This window comes from Eleginops maclovinus, chromosome 2 (assembly GCF_036324505.1).
Source record: "Eleginops maclovinus isolate JMC-PN-2008 ecotype Puerto Natales chromosome 2, JC_Emac_rtc_rv5, whole genome shotgun sequence".
Lineage (NCBI taxonomy): Eukaryota > Metazoa > Chordata > Actinopteri > Perciformes > Eleginopidae > Eleginops > Eleginops maclovinus.
The window spans coordinates 19890472-19907834 of record NC_086350.1 but is presented as its reverse complement, the minus strand read 5'-3'; the positions used below and the strand labels follow the sequence as shown (position 1 = coordinate 19907834).

The window sequence follows — 17363 nt, the reverse complement described above, 5'->3', positions numbered from 1 at the left end:
CTCCTCATTAGCCAGCAAGAGGTTTTATTTTGACGGCTCAATCCGGAAGTTGTAATTTTTTTAATTTGTCAAACTTGACATTTTGGTCCGCATGGTGTCACCTCCCCTCTGGGGCACAATGTGAGCATTTCAACTTAGCCTTTTTTAGTCAGTTAGTTGTAAAATGTGAATTAATAACCAGAAAACCACAGTAAACTAAACAGTACAGCATAGACACATTTATATTTACTGTAAACATTTGTTTGAAGGTCTTTTCACGCCCCACTGTTCACCACGTGTGTTATGTAAGTGAAACAGTCATGATGTATGTACAGTAACGTTATATAGCCTGCATGTGTGACATAGGCTTGTATTAGGTCAATCTCCCCTCAGTGTTATCAGTTATCAGTTGTGCAGGCCGCAAAAACGACATTCAATGATCAATTTCATCCCTTTGCCAGATGGGAAATGATGTCCACCTGCCACAATGGGTATAGGATAATGTACCATCGTGCTATGATTAACTAAGTAGGACATTTATAATAAGTCATCCACATAACAGCTGTTTTACAATCCAACAACAGATGTTTTTTTCTACACTGATCATGTTTTATTAATGGGTGCCAGATTTCACTTTGCAGCCTCAATCATGACTGTCCAAATACAAAGTAATCGATCCTCCTCGCTTCGTTTTTCCTCAGGTGAAACGTCCAGCTTTGACTGTAACAACGTATGTGCCTGAGAGTCTGACCCACGTCTGTTCAATGGCTACCTCAGGCCCCACCTCTTCTGCCTCCATCACTGCCACTGTGCCTGGGGGTTTCCACTATGAAACCAAGTACATTGTGCTCAACTATCTGGGAATGCCGCCTGTTAATAGATCACAGGCACTCACCACAGCTGAAGGTGAGAAGAAAGACTTTAGATTAGCTGCTTATTTGGTTCTTAAAGTAGTTTAGTGTTAGTTAAGGTATTGATTCAGTCTGTAAAGGCAGAAATGCGATGTCCCAAAAAGACACACTGCTCATTACTGACGTATAACTACTGCCAAGCTTGTGTACCCCTCTACAGTGCCTTCACTTGTGCAGTGTGTGCCACATATCTCAGGCAAACCTCACACTTGTGCAGTCACACAGCACACAAATAGAGTTGTGTGCACATGGCAAAAAAATATATTCAGGGTGTGTGGGCACTGGGCAGGTTGCCACCTGTTTTCTAGCTCCATTTAAACTTCTGTGACACATTGGAAGAAACTTGTGTGTAATTTTAACAATACAGTTGCGGAGTACACAGTGCTTTTAGACAAGTAGTAGCATATGAGGTTCCCTGTAAGGTCATCTTCAACTTTTCCATGGTGTCTATAGATGAGACTTCTAGATGCTTTTATTGCAATTCTGTGCCCCAGGCTTGCCTCATGCCTGTTTCATCTTGTTCTATTTGTGCTTAGCATACAAAAACAGACTTTCAACAAATAGTCTTTGACGTATGTGTCTCACATTTATAGATATGTCACATTTGTAGTTCTATTAAAATCCATTTGAAGACTGAATAAGTTATGTCCTCTGCGTTTTTAAGGGGGAAAAATAAATCTTGTTTATTAAAGAAAGAGAAACATCACACATAACTAGGTTTAGCAGTTTAGGCGATGCCTGTTATTCCCTCTGTCACAAGCAAGGCAGTGTTAGGTGAGAAAAACCTTAGTGTAACATTTAAAAATGAAAGGGTTCTCTCCATTTCTGTCCCTTTTTGTTGTATGCATGCTCAGATTGGGCGGAGGAGGGCAGATGAGTGGCTGATCCCTGCTTTCCGCTTGACCTGGTCCAATTTCTGACAGCCTGTCATGAGTAATCACTGCAGGATAACTCACACGCCATTGAACCAGAGCAGAAAAGGTCGGTTAGCTTTCTGGCTGAACGCTGAAACAGCACAGAACCCAGGAAAAACCAACAGTGGCCCTCGGGGCGTTCCTGTATGGGGTGTGGAGACACAGAGAGAATAGAGAAGGGGTCTGCTGAGCGTCCACTTCCTGCTAGAAAACAAACAAACACCAGTTTTTAATTTCCACAGTGAAAAACACATAAGCTAGCTTTTAATAATAATGCTTCAAGGTCATCGTGATTTGACCTCTATTGGCTGCTGGTCCCCACTTTAGCTGTTCTTAAGGAGTAGTGGAAATAACCAATGTCTTTGGGTTAGGAGTGTAAACATGCAGCAGTGTCACCCTTCTTTATCAAATGACTGCTGGATTTTCCGAAGCTGTGGCTACATTCAGAATGTGTGGAGCGTGACTTAAAGTCATGGTCACACAGCAGAGGGCTTTGTGTCAGTTTCACCTCTCGCAGGGTTCATCATTGCCCCAGCAGTGCCGACTGAATCATGTAAATAATTTACTTAAAAGCACAATGTGTAGGAATATCCGTTGCGGTTTGTACACGCAACATTCAAGTTGAGCCTCTTTTCCCCAGTTAAACACGGTTCACGTATGACCTCAGATTCACTGTAGTTCAGAAAGAAATTTTGTCCGCCTGATTTTTCGCAGCTGTTTTCATAGCTTCCTCTTGGATGCGTGTCTATGATCTGGCACCTGGTTGCTAACTCTTTTTAGAGGTTTTCCACACAAAAACCTCCCCAAAACCGAAAATCCAGAAAAGAGGGCTGCGGGGTTTCACCGCTACACTCATGTGGTGGTTTATAAGCGATAATTTATACATGAAAACAGTTTTTAACCTTATTGTTTAGGAATATCTACGTCATTGAACCTTTTTATCATGATCTATGAATGCAACTACAGAACACCAGTGTTGATATTAGTTGCACCTAGGCCTGCAAACATTATTACCCCCTCCAGGAAGGTGAGTCTTTATACACGCACAACTGCTGTGTTGGCAAACTGTGTTTAGTGTCCTGTCATGCCAAGTTTGCAAGCATCATCAACTCGTCCTTATGAGTCAAGCTTATAAATATACATCCAATAAATCTGCATATTTTTACTGTGACTTCATATGTTCATACAAATAGTTTTATTTAAATGTATTTTTTTCTTTTTGGTTATTTTACTTTGACGTTTCTTATGTTAATATAAATGTATATATTTTTTTATATTTCAATTGCACATTCTTACTTTAACTTTCAAGCTATTTTTTATAGAAATATATCTTACTTCAAATATTTTTTATTTACTTAATTCTTTCTGTAATGTAGCAGCTGTCACAAACCCAATCTCTTCTGGGATAAATAACATATTTTGATTCTGATTTTATAACATTTCATATAGAGTACAGCTGCAGAATTTCACACTTTTCAAAACAAACAGTGACTGCTGCCACAAAGCACAAAAGAGAATAAAACATTTCTAGTCAAGTGTGTGTGGCTTTTAGTGGTTTTGTGTAATGAATACTGTTATAAACTGTATCTTGGATAGAATTTATGAATAGTGTGTCTGTTGCTTCATGTCATGTGTCTATCTCTCTCAGGAGATGCTCTGATTGACAGAGAGAGGAGCACAAGGACAAAAGGCCATGAAGAAGAGCTGAGACAACTGGATGATGAAATTGCTGCCTGTAGGTGGACACACACACGCACACACACACACACACACAACCTCTCCATGTTGTAAAACTCTTTCCATTCTTTGCTCTTGTGTAGTGGAATTCAAAGTCCAATCTTTGTCAATGTAAAGCATGAGATGTATGCATGGAGAGAGAACTTTGGTTTCTTTACATAACCACGGTTCTCTCAAGAGCATGAGTCAGAGTCACTCACCCTATCTTGTTCGTGTGTAGCAAGGACGAGGTAAGATATTCTATTGACAGGTAGACACTCATTTACTACTCCGAGAACTGGAGTTCCATTAGTAAGCCAGACTTCAGACTAACCATCAGTGCATGTGCATTTGTTCTATGAAGCAAACCACTATCTTTTTAATTTTTCTGCACTGAATTATTCACCTATGTGGGACATCTTTCTCCTCTGTGTGTTTGCAGCTTATTCCACAACAGGCTTCGAGCGTCACACATCGCTGGTGTTTAACCCGACCGCCCCAGAGACCTCCATAGAGGACTGCCTCGCTGCAGTGGGAGACCGGGTGGCCGAAGAGCTCGACACACACCTGGCAGCAGCCGTACACACACTCCTCGCAGGGTCAGTGCGCAACTGTTTGACTGTCATGATAGATCGTGGTTCTCATGGCAACAGCAGTGCAGATTAACAATGCTATGAGAGGAGGATTGCTTGTCTTGACTGCTCAGAAATACTTAATCCAAGATGTATATATCATATAATATTATATTACACTTTCTCATACAGTAATTGCTCTTTTCCTAATATCGTGTGAGATAAATGCTGATCTTAGAGTCAATATTCATAAACTGGTGCTTACGGTCATTTTATTTTAAATGAATGTTTGATCTCTAGCAGAGATTGGAAAAGACGTTATGTCATGAAACTGATTGAAAAGGTTTTGATTCGACTCTAAATGTACTGAGATTAACTCGGATACATGCGGACAGTTCTCGCTTTATTTTGTTGGCTTAACACATGCACACACACACACATATACAGGCATTCACATCTCATCATTAAACCAGACAACTGTGAACCTCCAGGATCCAGCCACATTCTCAATGATTCCTCTCGTTGAGGCTTCATACAGATGATAACAATCCAACCAAGCTTTTGCAAGTTGTATGAATGTAAGTGAGTCGAAGAGAAGTGGTTAGGTGGAGCAAGATGGGTAATGTGCTGGTGCTTCTGTAGAGACTGGGGCCAACAGATAAGACTGTGGTTTTCCTGGACAACGCCCAACTGTCTGTGTAGCACGTTTCTGAAGAGAACTATTCATTTAGAAAAATCGATAATGATACTGGAAGAATTACAACTTTTCCGTCATTATTCTAATTTTTATTTAAAAAACAACTCAAATAATCCTGCTACTGTTTTGGGAGACAGCTCTGTACTAAACAATGATTCTTTCTTTCAGTCTTTAGGACTGTATCCATGTTTTTATTTGACACATTTTTCCTTCTTATATTTATATTTCGATAACATTCTAGTAATTGTTCAGACACATATTAGAGATAAACAGGTTTTTGTACGTGTTCCATGGATGTGTAATTATATAGTACATTTTTTTCGTTTTTAGCATTGCATACATCCGCATTCACATTACATAGAACATACAGTAACATAACAATTCAATTTGATCCTGGAAGAAGGTGGGGATTTTTTTAATAGCTTTTGTGAGGTGAACAATAAAGTCAATCTGGGATCTTAAGTATTAGATGGCTTAACAATAATTATTTTTATTCTAGGTACATTTAAATATTTCCTAAACGGGTAAATGTAGTCCTTACCAGTGATGATGTCTGCATGTGTTTCAGGCCTTTGGACTACGAAAGATTTAGAGACGCAGCGCGGGATCTCTCGACGTACACAGAGGGAGGCTGGAGCAAGGTGAGCAACCATGATATTTATGAGTGTCTCCTGAATTTGTATCCCTACTGCTTTAATTTAGTTCATGGCCTCTCCCTTTAACTTCTGCTCCTCTCTCCCAGGTGCTGGTCCCTTTGGTGCTGCTCCAGGCTCTACAGAGCGAGGGCCAGTCGCTGCAAACTCTCTCACAGCTTGGGGTACGCTTTCTAGAGGAGGATGAAGCGGGCTACATCATGCAGCAAGGGGGATGGGTGAGTGTTTAACACAAAATGGAGGAAACGCTTATATGATTCACCTTTTTTAAATACTTTGTCACCTGAAAGTGTAGTATTAAGTGGAAACATAATTGCACTATAATTATGTCACATATAACTAGATGTACAAAACTCAATTTAGCCAGAGGAGGGCGGCAGTGAGCTAGCTGTACAGATGTTCAGAGCTCGATGAAGTATTCAGAGCCTTTAATTTAATTTTTATTTAAAATGAAAAGCAAAACCTCTTCATATTTGAAAAGCTGGAGCTGTGAAATATTTTTACAAACCAATTAAACAATGAGTATATCAATTCTCAACCCGCTCATAGTTTGTGTTGTACTTAAATATGATTTTGGATAGTTTAATCTACATCAAAACACCTTTTTTAAAGTTTCTTATTTTTTAGTTTTGTGTGAAAAAAGGAATGTATAAAGAAAGTACTAATTAAAGCTGAAACAAAGGTGTCGAAAAGTAAAAAGTACAATATTTTCATTTTAATTGTAGTGGAGTAGAAGTATAAAGTGGCACTAAAAGAAAATACTCAATTAAAGTTCACGTACCTCAAATTCTTACCTCAGTACAGTAGTTAAGTGTACTTTCCACCACTACAGATGGTCTTTAGAGATACACAACAACCACATTACTAAGGCTTCCCTGGACCATAGGTTTTTTTAGCACCAACCCTAGCATTTTCTAGCATCTGCCCGTTAGCAGAGGTGCCGGTGATGTTCCTTGTCTGTCGGAACAAGCAACGGCACACACACACTGAACATTTTGCTTACACAGCGCTTTACACCGCCATCATGAAATTATTATAGTTATGTATGGTATACATTTTCTCGGGTCAGAATTAGTATATAAGCAGGCTAAGATGTGCGCCCATGGTGAGGATATGGAAGGCACATTTTGATGCAGAGTTTGCCTGTCACCTTCTTGGCGCCCTCCTTAACACGCTCGGGATGATCCTACACTTTGGATTTCATTCCCGACATTATAAAATCAATGAGCAGGCTCAACCCCTGAGCACAGTTTGAGTATTTGGTAGTCTACTTACATTTAGTTGACTATTAGGGTGCAGCCCTACACGTTACCTAACATAAGTAAAACAAACGTCACATGTCGAAAGTATGCTCATATTCAACATTAAGAAAATATGTACTTTAGGTGTAGTCTGTGCCCTTGCTAGTGTCATACCTACAATTACAAAACCAGCAGCTGTCCTTCTCCTTTTGTGGTTATTCACTTCACCATCTAGGCCTATTTATTGACCTGAAGGCCCAGTTTAGATCCAACATTGGATAGTATTTCTATCACATAATGTGTTGCTTGTTCTCCTAAGGAGAGATTAAATATTTGCATGTTTAATGAAGGTGTAATGAACTCTGCTCGTGGTGTTATTCAGCCAGTGATATAACCTCAGGGGAAGACACCCTCATTCAAAGCGACTCCAGTGTGCGGTTAACTCGTGCAAATGAATGGAAAGCAGGAATGTTTTATATCATCATACACAGCTACAACATGTTTTAGATTAACCGTGCAGAGGATTTCCGATGCTGTAATAAGTGGAGCACTGCGTCACAGATGGCTCCCTATGAAGGTCAGGCTGATGCCGGGGTCACATGACTCTGCGCGTTAACCACCGCTCTGGTCGCCATTACCTCGTCGTGATGATGCTCTGCCCAGTTTTGTGGCGTGTAACGTGAACAATAATGCTCCGGTTCCAAACAAAGCGCCATTCTTGTTACGTCACAGGAGGAGGGGGGACATCAACGGATGATCGGCTCCCGGGGGCAGGATCAGGGATTGGGAGAGAGAGATTGCATGGGGAGGGTGGACAATTGGAAGGGGAGGGAATACGAAAAGAGGGAGGGGTGAGAGATGAGGGTGGGCATAGTGAGAGCAAAGTGAAATCTCCATTAGTTTGACAGCTGCCTGCATGCACACTTCTGTTCCGGCACTCCATCGCTACGACTGTTTGCTTTCAGTGACCCAGGCTTCCCAAGACTTGAGGTAGGATGTTGATGTGGACGCAACCACAGAGTGCTCATTGGTCCGGATGTGTGCGGGCGTGTGAAAGAGTGACTGTGCAGCAGTGACACTCTTTTCCGATATATAGGTCTCTCCTATCTTGCTTTATTTTGCAATGCATGCATGCAAAGAGTGTCTGGATTATTTCTTCTTTTAAATTGTAGCACAATATTCCATTAAATGTAGAGTCGTAGTGCGATAAAACAAACAAATGCTAGTGGATACTAAACAAGGAACATCAAGTATTTTGTATGAAAGAACAGAAGATGGAGCGCATAAATATGATTTCTTTATCATATTTATCTTGGGTGTTTTCATGTCCAAAACGCACATATTACAGCGGGCACTTTCCAGTGATGTCGCTGGGTTGGGGTGCCTCTCGTAATGCCTTTTGTTAGTTACATTAGAATACAATAAGGATAATTATTATGACCCTAATGTGGTGTGCACCTCATTTGGCAGGAACAAAACCAGCAGCCCTCAGACAGTGCACAGCCGGGGGGGAGGAGGGGGGGGACATGATTTGGGGGTCAAGGGGGAAGGGGCAGAGAAAAAGAAAATGGTGGAAGACATTCTGAAAAAGAGGAGATATAGTACACGTTTTTAACTGGAGAGCTGAATTAGTTGGTTTGCAGTATCTGAACACCAAATGTCCTCTCTGGGGTGTCTCTATTATTTTGTCTCCTTTCTGTCTGTCCTTGTTGCGGCCTCTCCTTTCTGAGGAGACAATTGTCCTTCAGAGTCTGACAGTGAAAAAGTGCTTGGTGGGAACTGAGTGTGCACAACAGCCAATTCATATTACCGTCCCTGTGAGCCCCAGTCCCAGTAATCCGACTCCTGAGGTTTAAAAGTGGCACACCGACAATTACACCTGACCTCAAAGAGAAAGGGATGATGGAGTCGTACTCAATTTTTGTGTGCATATTTGGTCATAAAGTGATAGGCAAAGCAGCATATCTTGAAAGGTAATAAAGCAAAGTGTACAGACCTTCAGTGTTATTCTGGCAATAGCTGCGGGGAAGCTGTAATGATGATACTTTTATTTATTTCAGTCATTTATCTAATTATTTTCGCCATTTGCATTAACAGAAGACAGAATACACAAACAACGAAGGTAAGAAAAGCTAATAGTGATAGCGATTAAAGTGAAATATCATACGTAATGTTGAGGAATAAAAACAAAATAATGAACTGTGTTCACTGCACATATCTTTATGGTTATAGATCATGTTTTCAGAAAAATGCATTTGTTTGAAGTGCACTTTAATGTTATATTTAGATCGTTTTGAACAATTTCAATGTTGGCTTTGCTGGTTTTATTTTAGCAACATGCATTTTGGTGATATTTTTAAGATAAGGTGCTTTAAGGGTACTTCTCTGTGCACCCACCTGTGCCTTCGCATGCTGAGGAAGCTCCCACAAATAACTCCCATAATCCTTTAAAAACATCATCACCAGGGACTGGCTCACTTGCAGCTCTCTTAATAACTTATAAAGCAGCGGCGTAATGACCGACTGCCAGTGTTCAAACAGGGCCATCCATCCTCTCCGTCCCTCAGTGTACCCATCAGTCTCACTGCTGCCACAACACTAATGATGATTAGCCAAAAACCAATATTTACTGATGCAGACAGTGTGGCTACACATAACAGCAGGAGTTTGCCCAGGGCTCATGCAAAGAAACAATAAAATAATTCTGTCTTAAAGTGCTCTTTTGTATCTAGCATAAGCAGAAATATGTCGTTTAAAGGATGTGAATGGGTATTGCGATTAAATAAAATAATAATAAAAGTGAATAGCTCTACATGAGTGGCTTTGAAAAGCTATATAGCTTGCATACATGATACGCAAACAACAAATCTAGCCTGCTTTAAAAAAATGTTTTTAAAAAGGATATATATATATAATCCTTTATTTATGCAAAGGGTCTTGTGATTTGTGCTTACTTTATATAACATTGTTGGTTGTCTTTTGTGTTAAAAAAGAGGTTCCCTAGACAAACAGGCTTCCTATCTGTGACGCAATAACATTATATATGTCTTAACAAAAGTGCTATTTTAAGTATTAGAACACATTTTGATGATACACAGGATAATATTGTGATCAAAGTGATTTTGGCCAGGAAAATGGTGACATTTTTCTATCATCCATGCTTAGATAAGCAAGTAAATGCTTAACCATTCTCGAGTCAAAAGCTATTGTTGATGGAAGATTGTTTTAATAAATGCTGTGATAGTAGCATTTTTATTTCTGGATGAAATGAAAGTGTAAAATAGAACTAACCACAGCCTGCATCGCCTTTCTCGGTGACAATAAACGACTTCTGCGAGTAAAAGTTACAATTAGATGCTGATGAGCGGTCCCTCTCAGTCAGCTACTGTGTGACCTCTCACAGCTCTTGTCCATTAAGACAAATAATGACATAATCGTCGTACATTTGAACAGCACATGTGAGCCTGGGAATTTTTCATGGAAATGAACCCACACTAGAAATGCAATGGTTTGCATTATCATAAAAACATCTATAAAAAACGTTGTCTTTTTGTAGTCTTGCAGTTTTTACTTTTTCATGGAAATTGTGACTTTTTTGTTACATTTCACATCTAATGTTTGGGTTTGCAAGTGGATGCTGCATGTTTTGAGGGTATGTAGCAGTCACGTGGCAATGTATCAAGCACTTGTAAATGTGTTGCAAAAAGCGGCTGCTGGTTTCTTCTCCAAAAATGTCAGTGTCTTCCAAGAAAGCTTCAGTTTTTACCTCAGGGTTGCCTGTCAGCTTCAGTGTTTTAAATCAGATCAACGTAAAGTTGAGCTTTAGTGAAGGAGATGATTAAGAAGAAAAGGATAAAGCAGGGACAGGTAGGCTGTACCCAGCAGGAATGTGAACTTGTTTTATATAGCGTGTGATTTCCTTGAGGCGAGGGTGGAGTTCTGAGAAACACACCTTTCAACAGTACAACATCTCAAGTGTTTCCAAGCTTCAGTCTTTTTCAGCATACTACAGACTTAAAGCAAATTCTGAGTGGATTGTCTTATCAGGTGCGTCTTTTTTAGTATTTATGTTTTGCTAAATTATTGATTTTCATTGTTTTCAGGAGTATTTGTTTGTTAAGGAACTTGGACTCTCTTTCGAGGGTTAGACCCATACTGCATAACACTTTTAAGTAAGAAATGGTTTAATGTTGATGCTTGTGCTCTAAGAGTTGGGACTGTGTATATATAAAAAGGTTGGGACACTTTTGTATTCTTTATTGACAACATTATTTCCATTTTTACTCATTTCGAACCGGATTGAAGGGGTTAATGTCAGTTTAAGCTTTCTATCACTGGAATTTCTAGCTCTAAATACAGGAGTGATGAGTAATTCTTCCTGAATACCACCGGTGACGTGTAGCTGTAGATTTTATACCACATGGCATCCCTGTCCTGTTCTGTCCGGCTGATGGCTGTAACCTGAGGGCGAAGCTTTTTGTGCAACACTTTCAATCTCCCACATGCAAATCAGCTTATGGAGGAAGCAAATGTTGGATAACGGTGGAGCACTGATAGATTTAATCTCTATCCTGCCTCCCTGGATGCAGCTGCCTTTGCATTACCTCGGTGTCCTTGTAAGGAAAGTAACCTTCACAGCCTGACCATGCCGTTTAAAGAAAAAAATCATCTTTGCATAGGTCAATAATGGTTTGCATACTGTGAGCTTCCTCGGATGTTGTGTGACTCAAATTGGCACCCAGGGACAAGGACAATAATCCCATCACATTTTCAGATGAGGCAACGTTGCTTTCTCTGCTGTCAGGTCCTTTCTGTGTGCTGCGTGCACACGCACACGCACTCACACATACACACACACACACATGCACACACACTTCTGTGCCCTCCGTCTATTTGAATCGCGACCGTTCATGTCACTTTGACAGGTCCAAAATGTAGCTTCAGCCCGGTTTGTTTCCTGTTAAACCAGATTTCTTTATTATTTTTTTTGTCTTGTCTGTTATTTCCAATTTGTATTGATAGATTGCCATGCAACTGTGTTGATATGTTCATGTTCCCCAGAGGATGAATCCTACAGACTGATCCTCTTACATTCCTTTTATCGCTCTTGGTTTTTATTAAAAGAGTCATTGGAAGGATATCTGTGTATTTCATTAGCTCAGGATAAACTAACCTTTTGGTGAAATGTTTGTATGCCGTGCCATCATCAGATCAATGATTAATTGCATCAAATCCTTGTTTTTTTGATCAAATACAAAAGTTAAACTAATGTTATTCCTTATATCCTTTGTGTTTAAAGCAAATATTAGCATGCTAAATATTATAGCTGCTTAACATTAGCATGTTTTCACTTTGAGCATGTTACCATGCTGAAGTTAGCATTTAGCTCAAAGTACGGCTGGGCTAAAGTACATCCTCACAAAGCTGCTAGCATGACACTTAACCTTGTTGGTGTAGCATTAAGTAGGATAGCTGGATTAAAAAGTCATGACTTGTGTGAAGTGCAGTGAGTTTTATCAGATTGTTATGACATAACATGGGCTGCCCTTTTGTACTGTGAGAGGAGGGATGTTGACGTGCATAAATCTAAAATTAGGACCCATTTAAACTGGACGGTGTGTGGGCGGTGTTGCAGGACAATGAGAGGATACTATTTTGTTGTAGCCAACTGCTGTTCACACAACATCTTATTCACATCTTTATTCACTTGACATTTTCACACACATGCCCTCAAGTGAGCGTGCAGCCTTCTCATTGTACCCTCCTCACTGGCCTATTTCTGAGCCACATACTGTAAAATCTGCACCAGGTCTCTGTCAGCAGAGGGGAAAGATATGTCTGGTACGGTCACTCTGATGCTACAATAATTATTTTGTGCCTTGCAGTTATGTAATATTCTTACTTGTTTTGACCTTCAAAAGTCAAACCTGTATTTATTTCTACCGATTTATTTCCTAATATATTTCGCTTCAGCAAGCCGCCCTCTGTGTTAGTCAATCATTCCCAAATGATCATATGATTATGGATGTTATATAACGGGAGAGCTTCGCAGAAGGCTCCAGATGTACTGCTGATAAAGAGCTGCAATCCACTAGGTGGCATACAAGGGTAACTCAAGCTAGAGAGGTCAGAAGTGACTTTAGTTTTACTTAGTGTTTGATTCTATTGAAGATTCCTCTGCAATGTTGCATTATGCAGATTGTCACATTGAACTTGTCCCTCCGTTACTCAGAATCCCTCTATATTCTCTCCTAGTTTTCAAAGTACAGTATGTTGACATCATCTCTGTCTCTGTGTCCCAGGGGGAAGTATTCAGCCTCGAGTCAGAGGAGGAGCGAGGTGTAACCATCGCTGAAGACAGCAACGATATTTACATCCTCTCCGGGGACCAGCACCCAAACCATCCGAGCCCCCCCTCCTCGCTGCTCTGCATAGGAGAGAACAGCAGCGGGCATAGCTCCTGGCAGACGGAGAGCTTACCCGTGTCTCTGGCCGGCCACGAGTCCTGGGCACAGGTCAGCGCGATGGACCCAGAAGACGTCAAGAGCCTGGACAGCAACGAGGGCGGAGCTCTGGCCGAGGAGCGCAGTGAGAACAACTCGTCAAACTCGGACATTGTCCACGTGGAGCGCGAGGATGCGGAGATGCTGGACGAAGGCGGGGAAGGAGCGGCGATAGACGAGAGCATGATGAGCATCCTGGGCACGGAGAGCGACATGGCTGAGCTCAGGGACGAGTTCAGGGGCCAGACTCCCACCGTCGCAGAGTCGGCCGACGCTGACTCCACGGCCCCGGCCTCCCTGCTCTCATTAGAAGAGCCGGTTGTCATAACGACACCTGCAAGCTTGTCCGCAGAGCCTTCCATCATCTCCTTAGAACCTGAGCTGCCTCCCCCCGTCGCTGAAGCTCCCCCTCCTCTGAACCGGAAGTACCTTTATCTGAGCCAGAACCAGAAGCTGCCCCCGCCCCAGTGTCTGCTGAGGTGGCCCCCCCATCCCCAGCCAAGGAAACCCCGTTAGCAGCAGTGGAGCCCGAAGTAGAGCCGGAGCCAGTCGCAGTGCCTCCCCAGCCAGAGGAGCCAGAGCCAGACACTGTGGCCGAGCCCCTCCTCTTGGAGGATGCAGTGGCCCCTGTAGAAGCCCCAGTTGAAGAAACCCCATTGCAGCCGGAGCCTGAACCAGAGCAAGAAGAAGAGCTCCCGCTGATGCTCTACGGAGGCGCTGCGCTGGTGCTCGCTGCTGCAGTGGCGTACAGTTTCATCAGCTACCGGAGGAAGTAGCACGTCTCAGGGCAGCAGGGTGCAAATTACAAGATGATAAGGAAAGATAAATGTATTAGTACACACATGGTGGGACTCTTCTTGCTAAGTGTGTTGGATGTATTAAATGCGTTTTTTTGAAGGTTTAAGATCTGTGAAAATGACCCCCAGCAACAAAACAAAAACACTTCCTCTGCAGCCTCACCACTGGGAGTCTGGACGGCTCCACCGCACCGGGGGCAAACACAGTAAGGGTGAAACAATGCACTCCACTCTTCTCCTATTTCCTCTCTAGATCCTTTTTTGGTTATTTTGCAATTGTGTGTCGAAATTCTCCCGCCTTTTTATAGCCACACATTGGAAGGTTTGTGAACTTTAATCCCTGCTAGATTCTGTTATTATCACTGTTTAGTCTTTGATCTTTGTTTTGAGTCAGTGTAACTACATGGAAAATCACTAACAACGCTTCCTGTTTTTCTGTGAGACTAAAGGTTTTACGGCTTTCTCCCTTTCTATGCAACAAAACAGCACTTAGTAATATCCCCCCCATCATCTGTGATTCTGATTCTGTCTCTCATTTACATAACAAATGTACGACATATGGAGGAAACCAGTTATATGACTTTGTGTCGGTTTCAAACACAGGCACAACTAATGTTCCTCTACATTCTGCATTACGTACTTGTATGATTTCACATCACATTTTTGTGTATTAAAACATTAAAATATTGCCCAAGAATGGATGAACATATGAAACTGAAACATCAAGCCTGCTGGTTCATTTTTTTGCCATCATTCATATTCAAATTTGAAAACACTGAAGGTACAAAAACAATATTTTATTTCTACAGTATAAGATGTCATCTAGTACTTTCTAAAGATACCCCAGTCCTTGTGTGAACTGCACCTGATTCGTTTGTATTCACAGAAAAAGAAAACAAATACAGCTGCAGTACACAAGTTCTGTCATCCATTAAATTTACATTTCAAGTTTTAATTTGCAAAAATAACATTTTCTCACTTTTTTTTTTTTTGCCCGTTTTTACTTTTTCTGCCCCCTTTAGTCCTCCGTGTTCTGCTCCGTATTCTTTACTATTACTGCTCAGCTGTACCAGTGACTGTTGGCCCTGTTGGGAGTTTAACATTGAGGTAATAAAACAAAAAGGGGCTCCTTCAGCAACACTCAAACAGCATTGTGTTTGTATGGTTTTATATTGGCGTAGAGAACGCTGCGATAAAGATTTGTTTTGGAAGTCGACCTCTTGTGTTATTGCAAGATGTTTTTGCCACAATATAGGCCAGCTGAGGAGATCTTTTAAACAAAATGTGAACTGCTATTGGGGAATGTCCCCTGACCTCCCCAGAGTGTAAAGTGAGTCATCTTGCACTGTGAGAACTCGGGTCATTGACTTGTGCAGTATCACATGATTTTGGGGATATTGTGGTATGTTTTATCACTATGAAAATGTATAAATGGCTGTAAAAACATGATACCATCTTCTATGAAAGGATGCATCCCTGTGAGTCAGTCAGCGATACTTAGTAATACTCAAGGAGGCTGTTACCGGGGAGAGCAGGATGGATGTCCAAAGGTCCCACACACAACACTTTGTACCTTCAGTTTCCTACAACACACACGTGAGAATAATAAAGCTAAATATTTGAAAACCTAAGTGTTGTTTAGTTTGATTGCTCATCTCTGTAATATCCATACATTGAATTTTTCTATCATTTTATACAATCTTACAGAATTTAAGATTGAAATGAAACTCAGATCACGGGAAAATAAACATTTAATGAATCACACTAAATAATAGCCATACATGTATTTGCCAAAAGCAAAATAACAAATACAGAAATAATGATGTATTTCAAGTATAAAATAAAGACATTTTAGCAAACTTAATTGAAAACAAAAATTAAAGTACAAATTAAGAAAAATTCAAGTTTCAATTTAATGTCCCGTGAATGTAAACTCAAACCGTTCAGTGTCCCTTTCCTTTTGAAAAGTGTTTTTTCGCGGTACGGTCGACACAGCACTTTCACAGTCAACTAGTTTCAGATTCAGCTGTCTTCTGCTGCGTATTTATGAGTTATTTCCTCTGAGCCTGCAACTAAAAAGTCACTTAGCCCTCGCGGAGTTGAGGAACTGCAGCGCGGTGTCGAATAGACTTCTCAGCAGCTGAGGGGCCAGTGCACACACTCCCTTCACCAGAGTGAGCGTGAGGGCCAGCATGACTCGCTTCCGGGATAGATGCTCCAGACCCACGCTCTGCATCACGCTCTGCACCTCCCGGCTCAGGTGCTCCATCCAGTGCTGAGAAACACAAAGGAACAAGGAGATCGACACTATTAGTAACAACCAAAACATTTCATGCTCATTATTGTTGAGGTCAGTGCATTTAAGCAGAAATCAATACACACTAATCTTATTTTGCAGCACTAATGAAACACTTCCTGTAGGTGATTTCACATGGACATTGATTAATCAAATATATAACTTAATTTAGGTTATTCGGGAAATTTGTTAGAATCTGAATAGAGTTTTTGCAAAGTAATTGTCATTTACAAGAAATCTGTCTTGGTGCATGCACCGTGTGTAGAGGAAATACAAATACCCACATTTTACCCAAGGATAAATAAATAAAAAGTATTCTGATGCAGGGAAAGTATATAATAAATATTTTATGCTAAATATGTAGTGAAAATACTACCAATGCTTTTTTCCCGTCGTTTTTTATTTTCTAAAATGCATGATTGCATATCTTAATCACAAGCAAGTCTTATTATTTAACTACAAAAAAGATCACGTAATAATATCAAATATACAAGTTACATATAATGCAACAGATATATAAATACTGAATTTAAATTAAAGACATGGGTCACTTCAACTCAAATGTTCCTAGTGTAAATCAGAATCACAATTTAGAAGGAAGTTTACACATACCAGGAATTTGCTTTGGTAGATGTAGTGCATACAGAAACACAGAAAGAAGATACGTAGCTAAATTAAATTAAATGAGTACTGTTATGACAGCTAAAAAGTACTTTTATAAGACTATTATAACAAATTAACAATATTTACACAAAATATAATTATGTGAGAAAATAGGTACAGTCAAATATAATAAAATATGACAAATATTATATACTGTATTTAAAGTGGAGAGTTATGCTGATTTAAAAGAGGTTTTGTAGAGAAGAAATGTGCAGGATTTACAATAAAAATAACCAGATATTGTTCGCATGATGTGATGAGCATTAATGTAATGCATAATGTTTTTCTGAGGGGGGTTAAAGTCAGTGCCAGTGGGGGTCCCGGGCCTTGTTAATTAGGCTAAACTGGACCATTTTAAATAACAGATATATTAACATTATCTTACAGGTAAAAAATACAACATTTGGAGTCCGATTATAAA

At 40.5% G+C, this 17363-nt stretch overlaps 1 protein-coding gene across 1 annotated transcript; it reads left to right on the top strand.

Annotated features, from left to right (window-relative positions):
• Positions 1–89: 89 nt before the first annotated feature.
• bcl2l13 (BCL2 like 13) lies at positions 90–15614 on the top strand. The gene is given in 8 exon segments (XM_063910812.1): positions 90–284; positions 681–885; positions 3453–3539; positions 3963–4119; positions 5358–5430; positions 5532–5660; positions 12986–13598; positions 13601–15614. Coding segments are annotated over 7 exon segments (1563 nt in total). The 5' UTR covers positions 90–284; positions 681–743; the 3' UTR covers positions 13963–15614.
• Positions 15615–17363: the final 1749 nt, after the last annotated feature.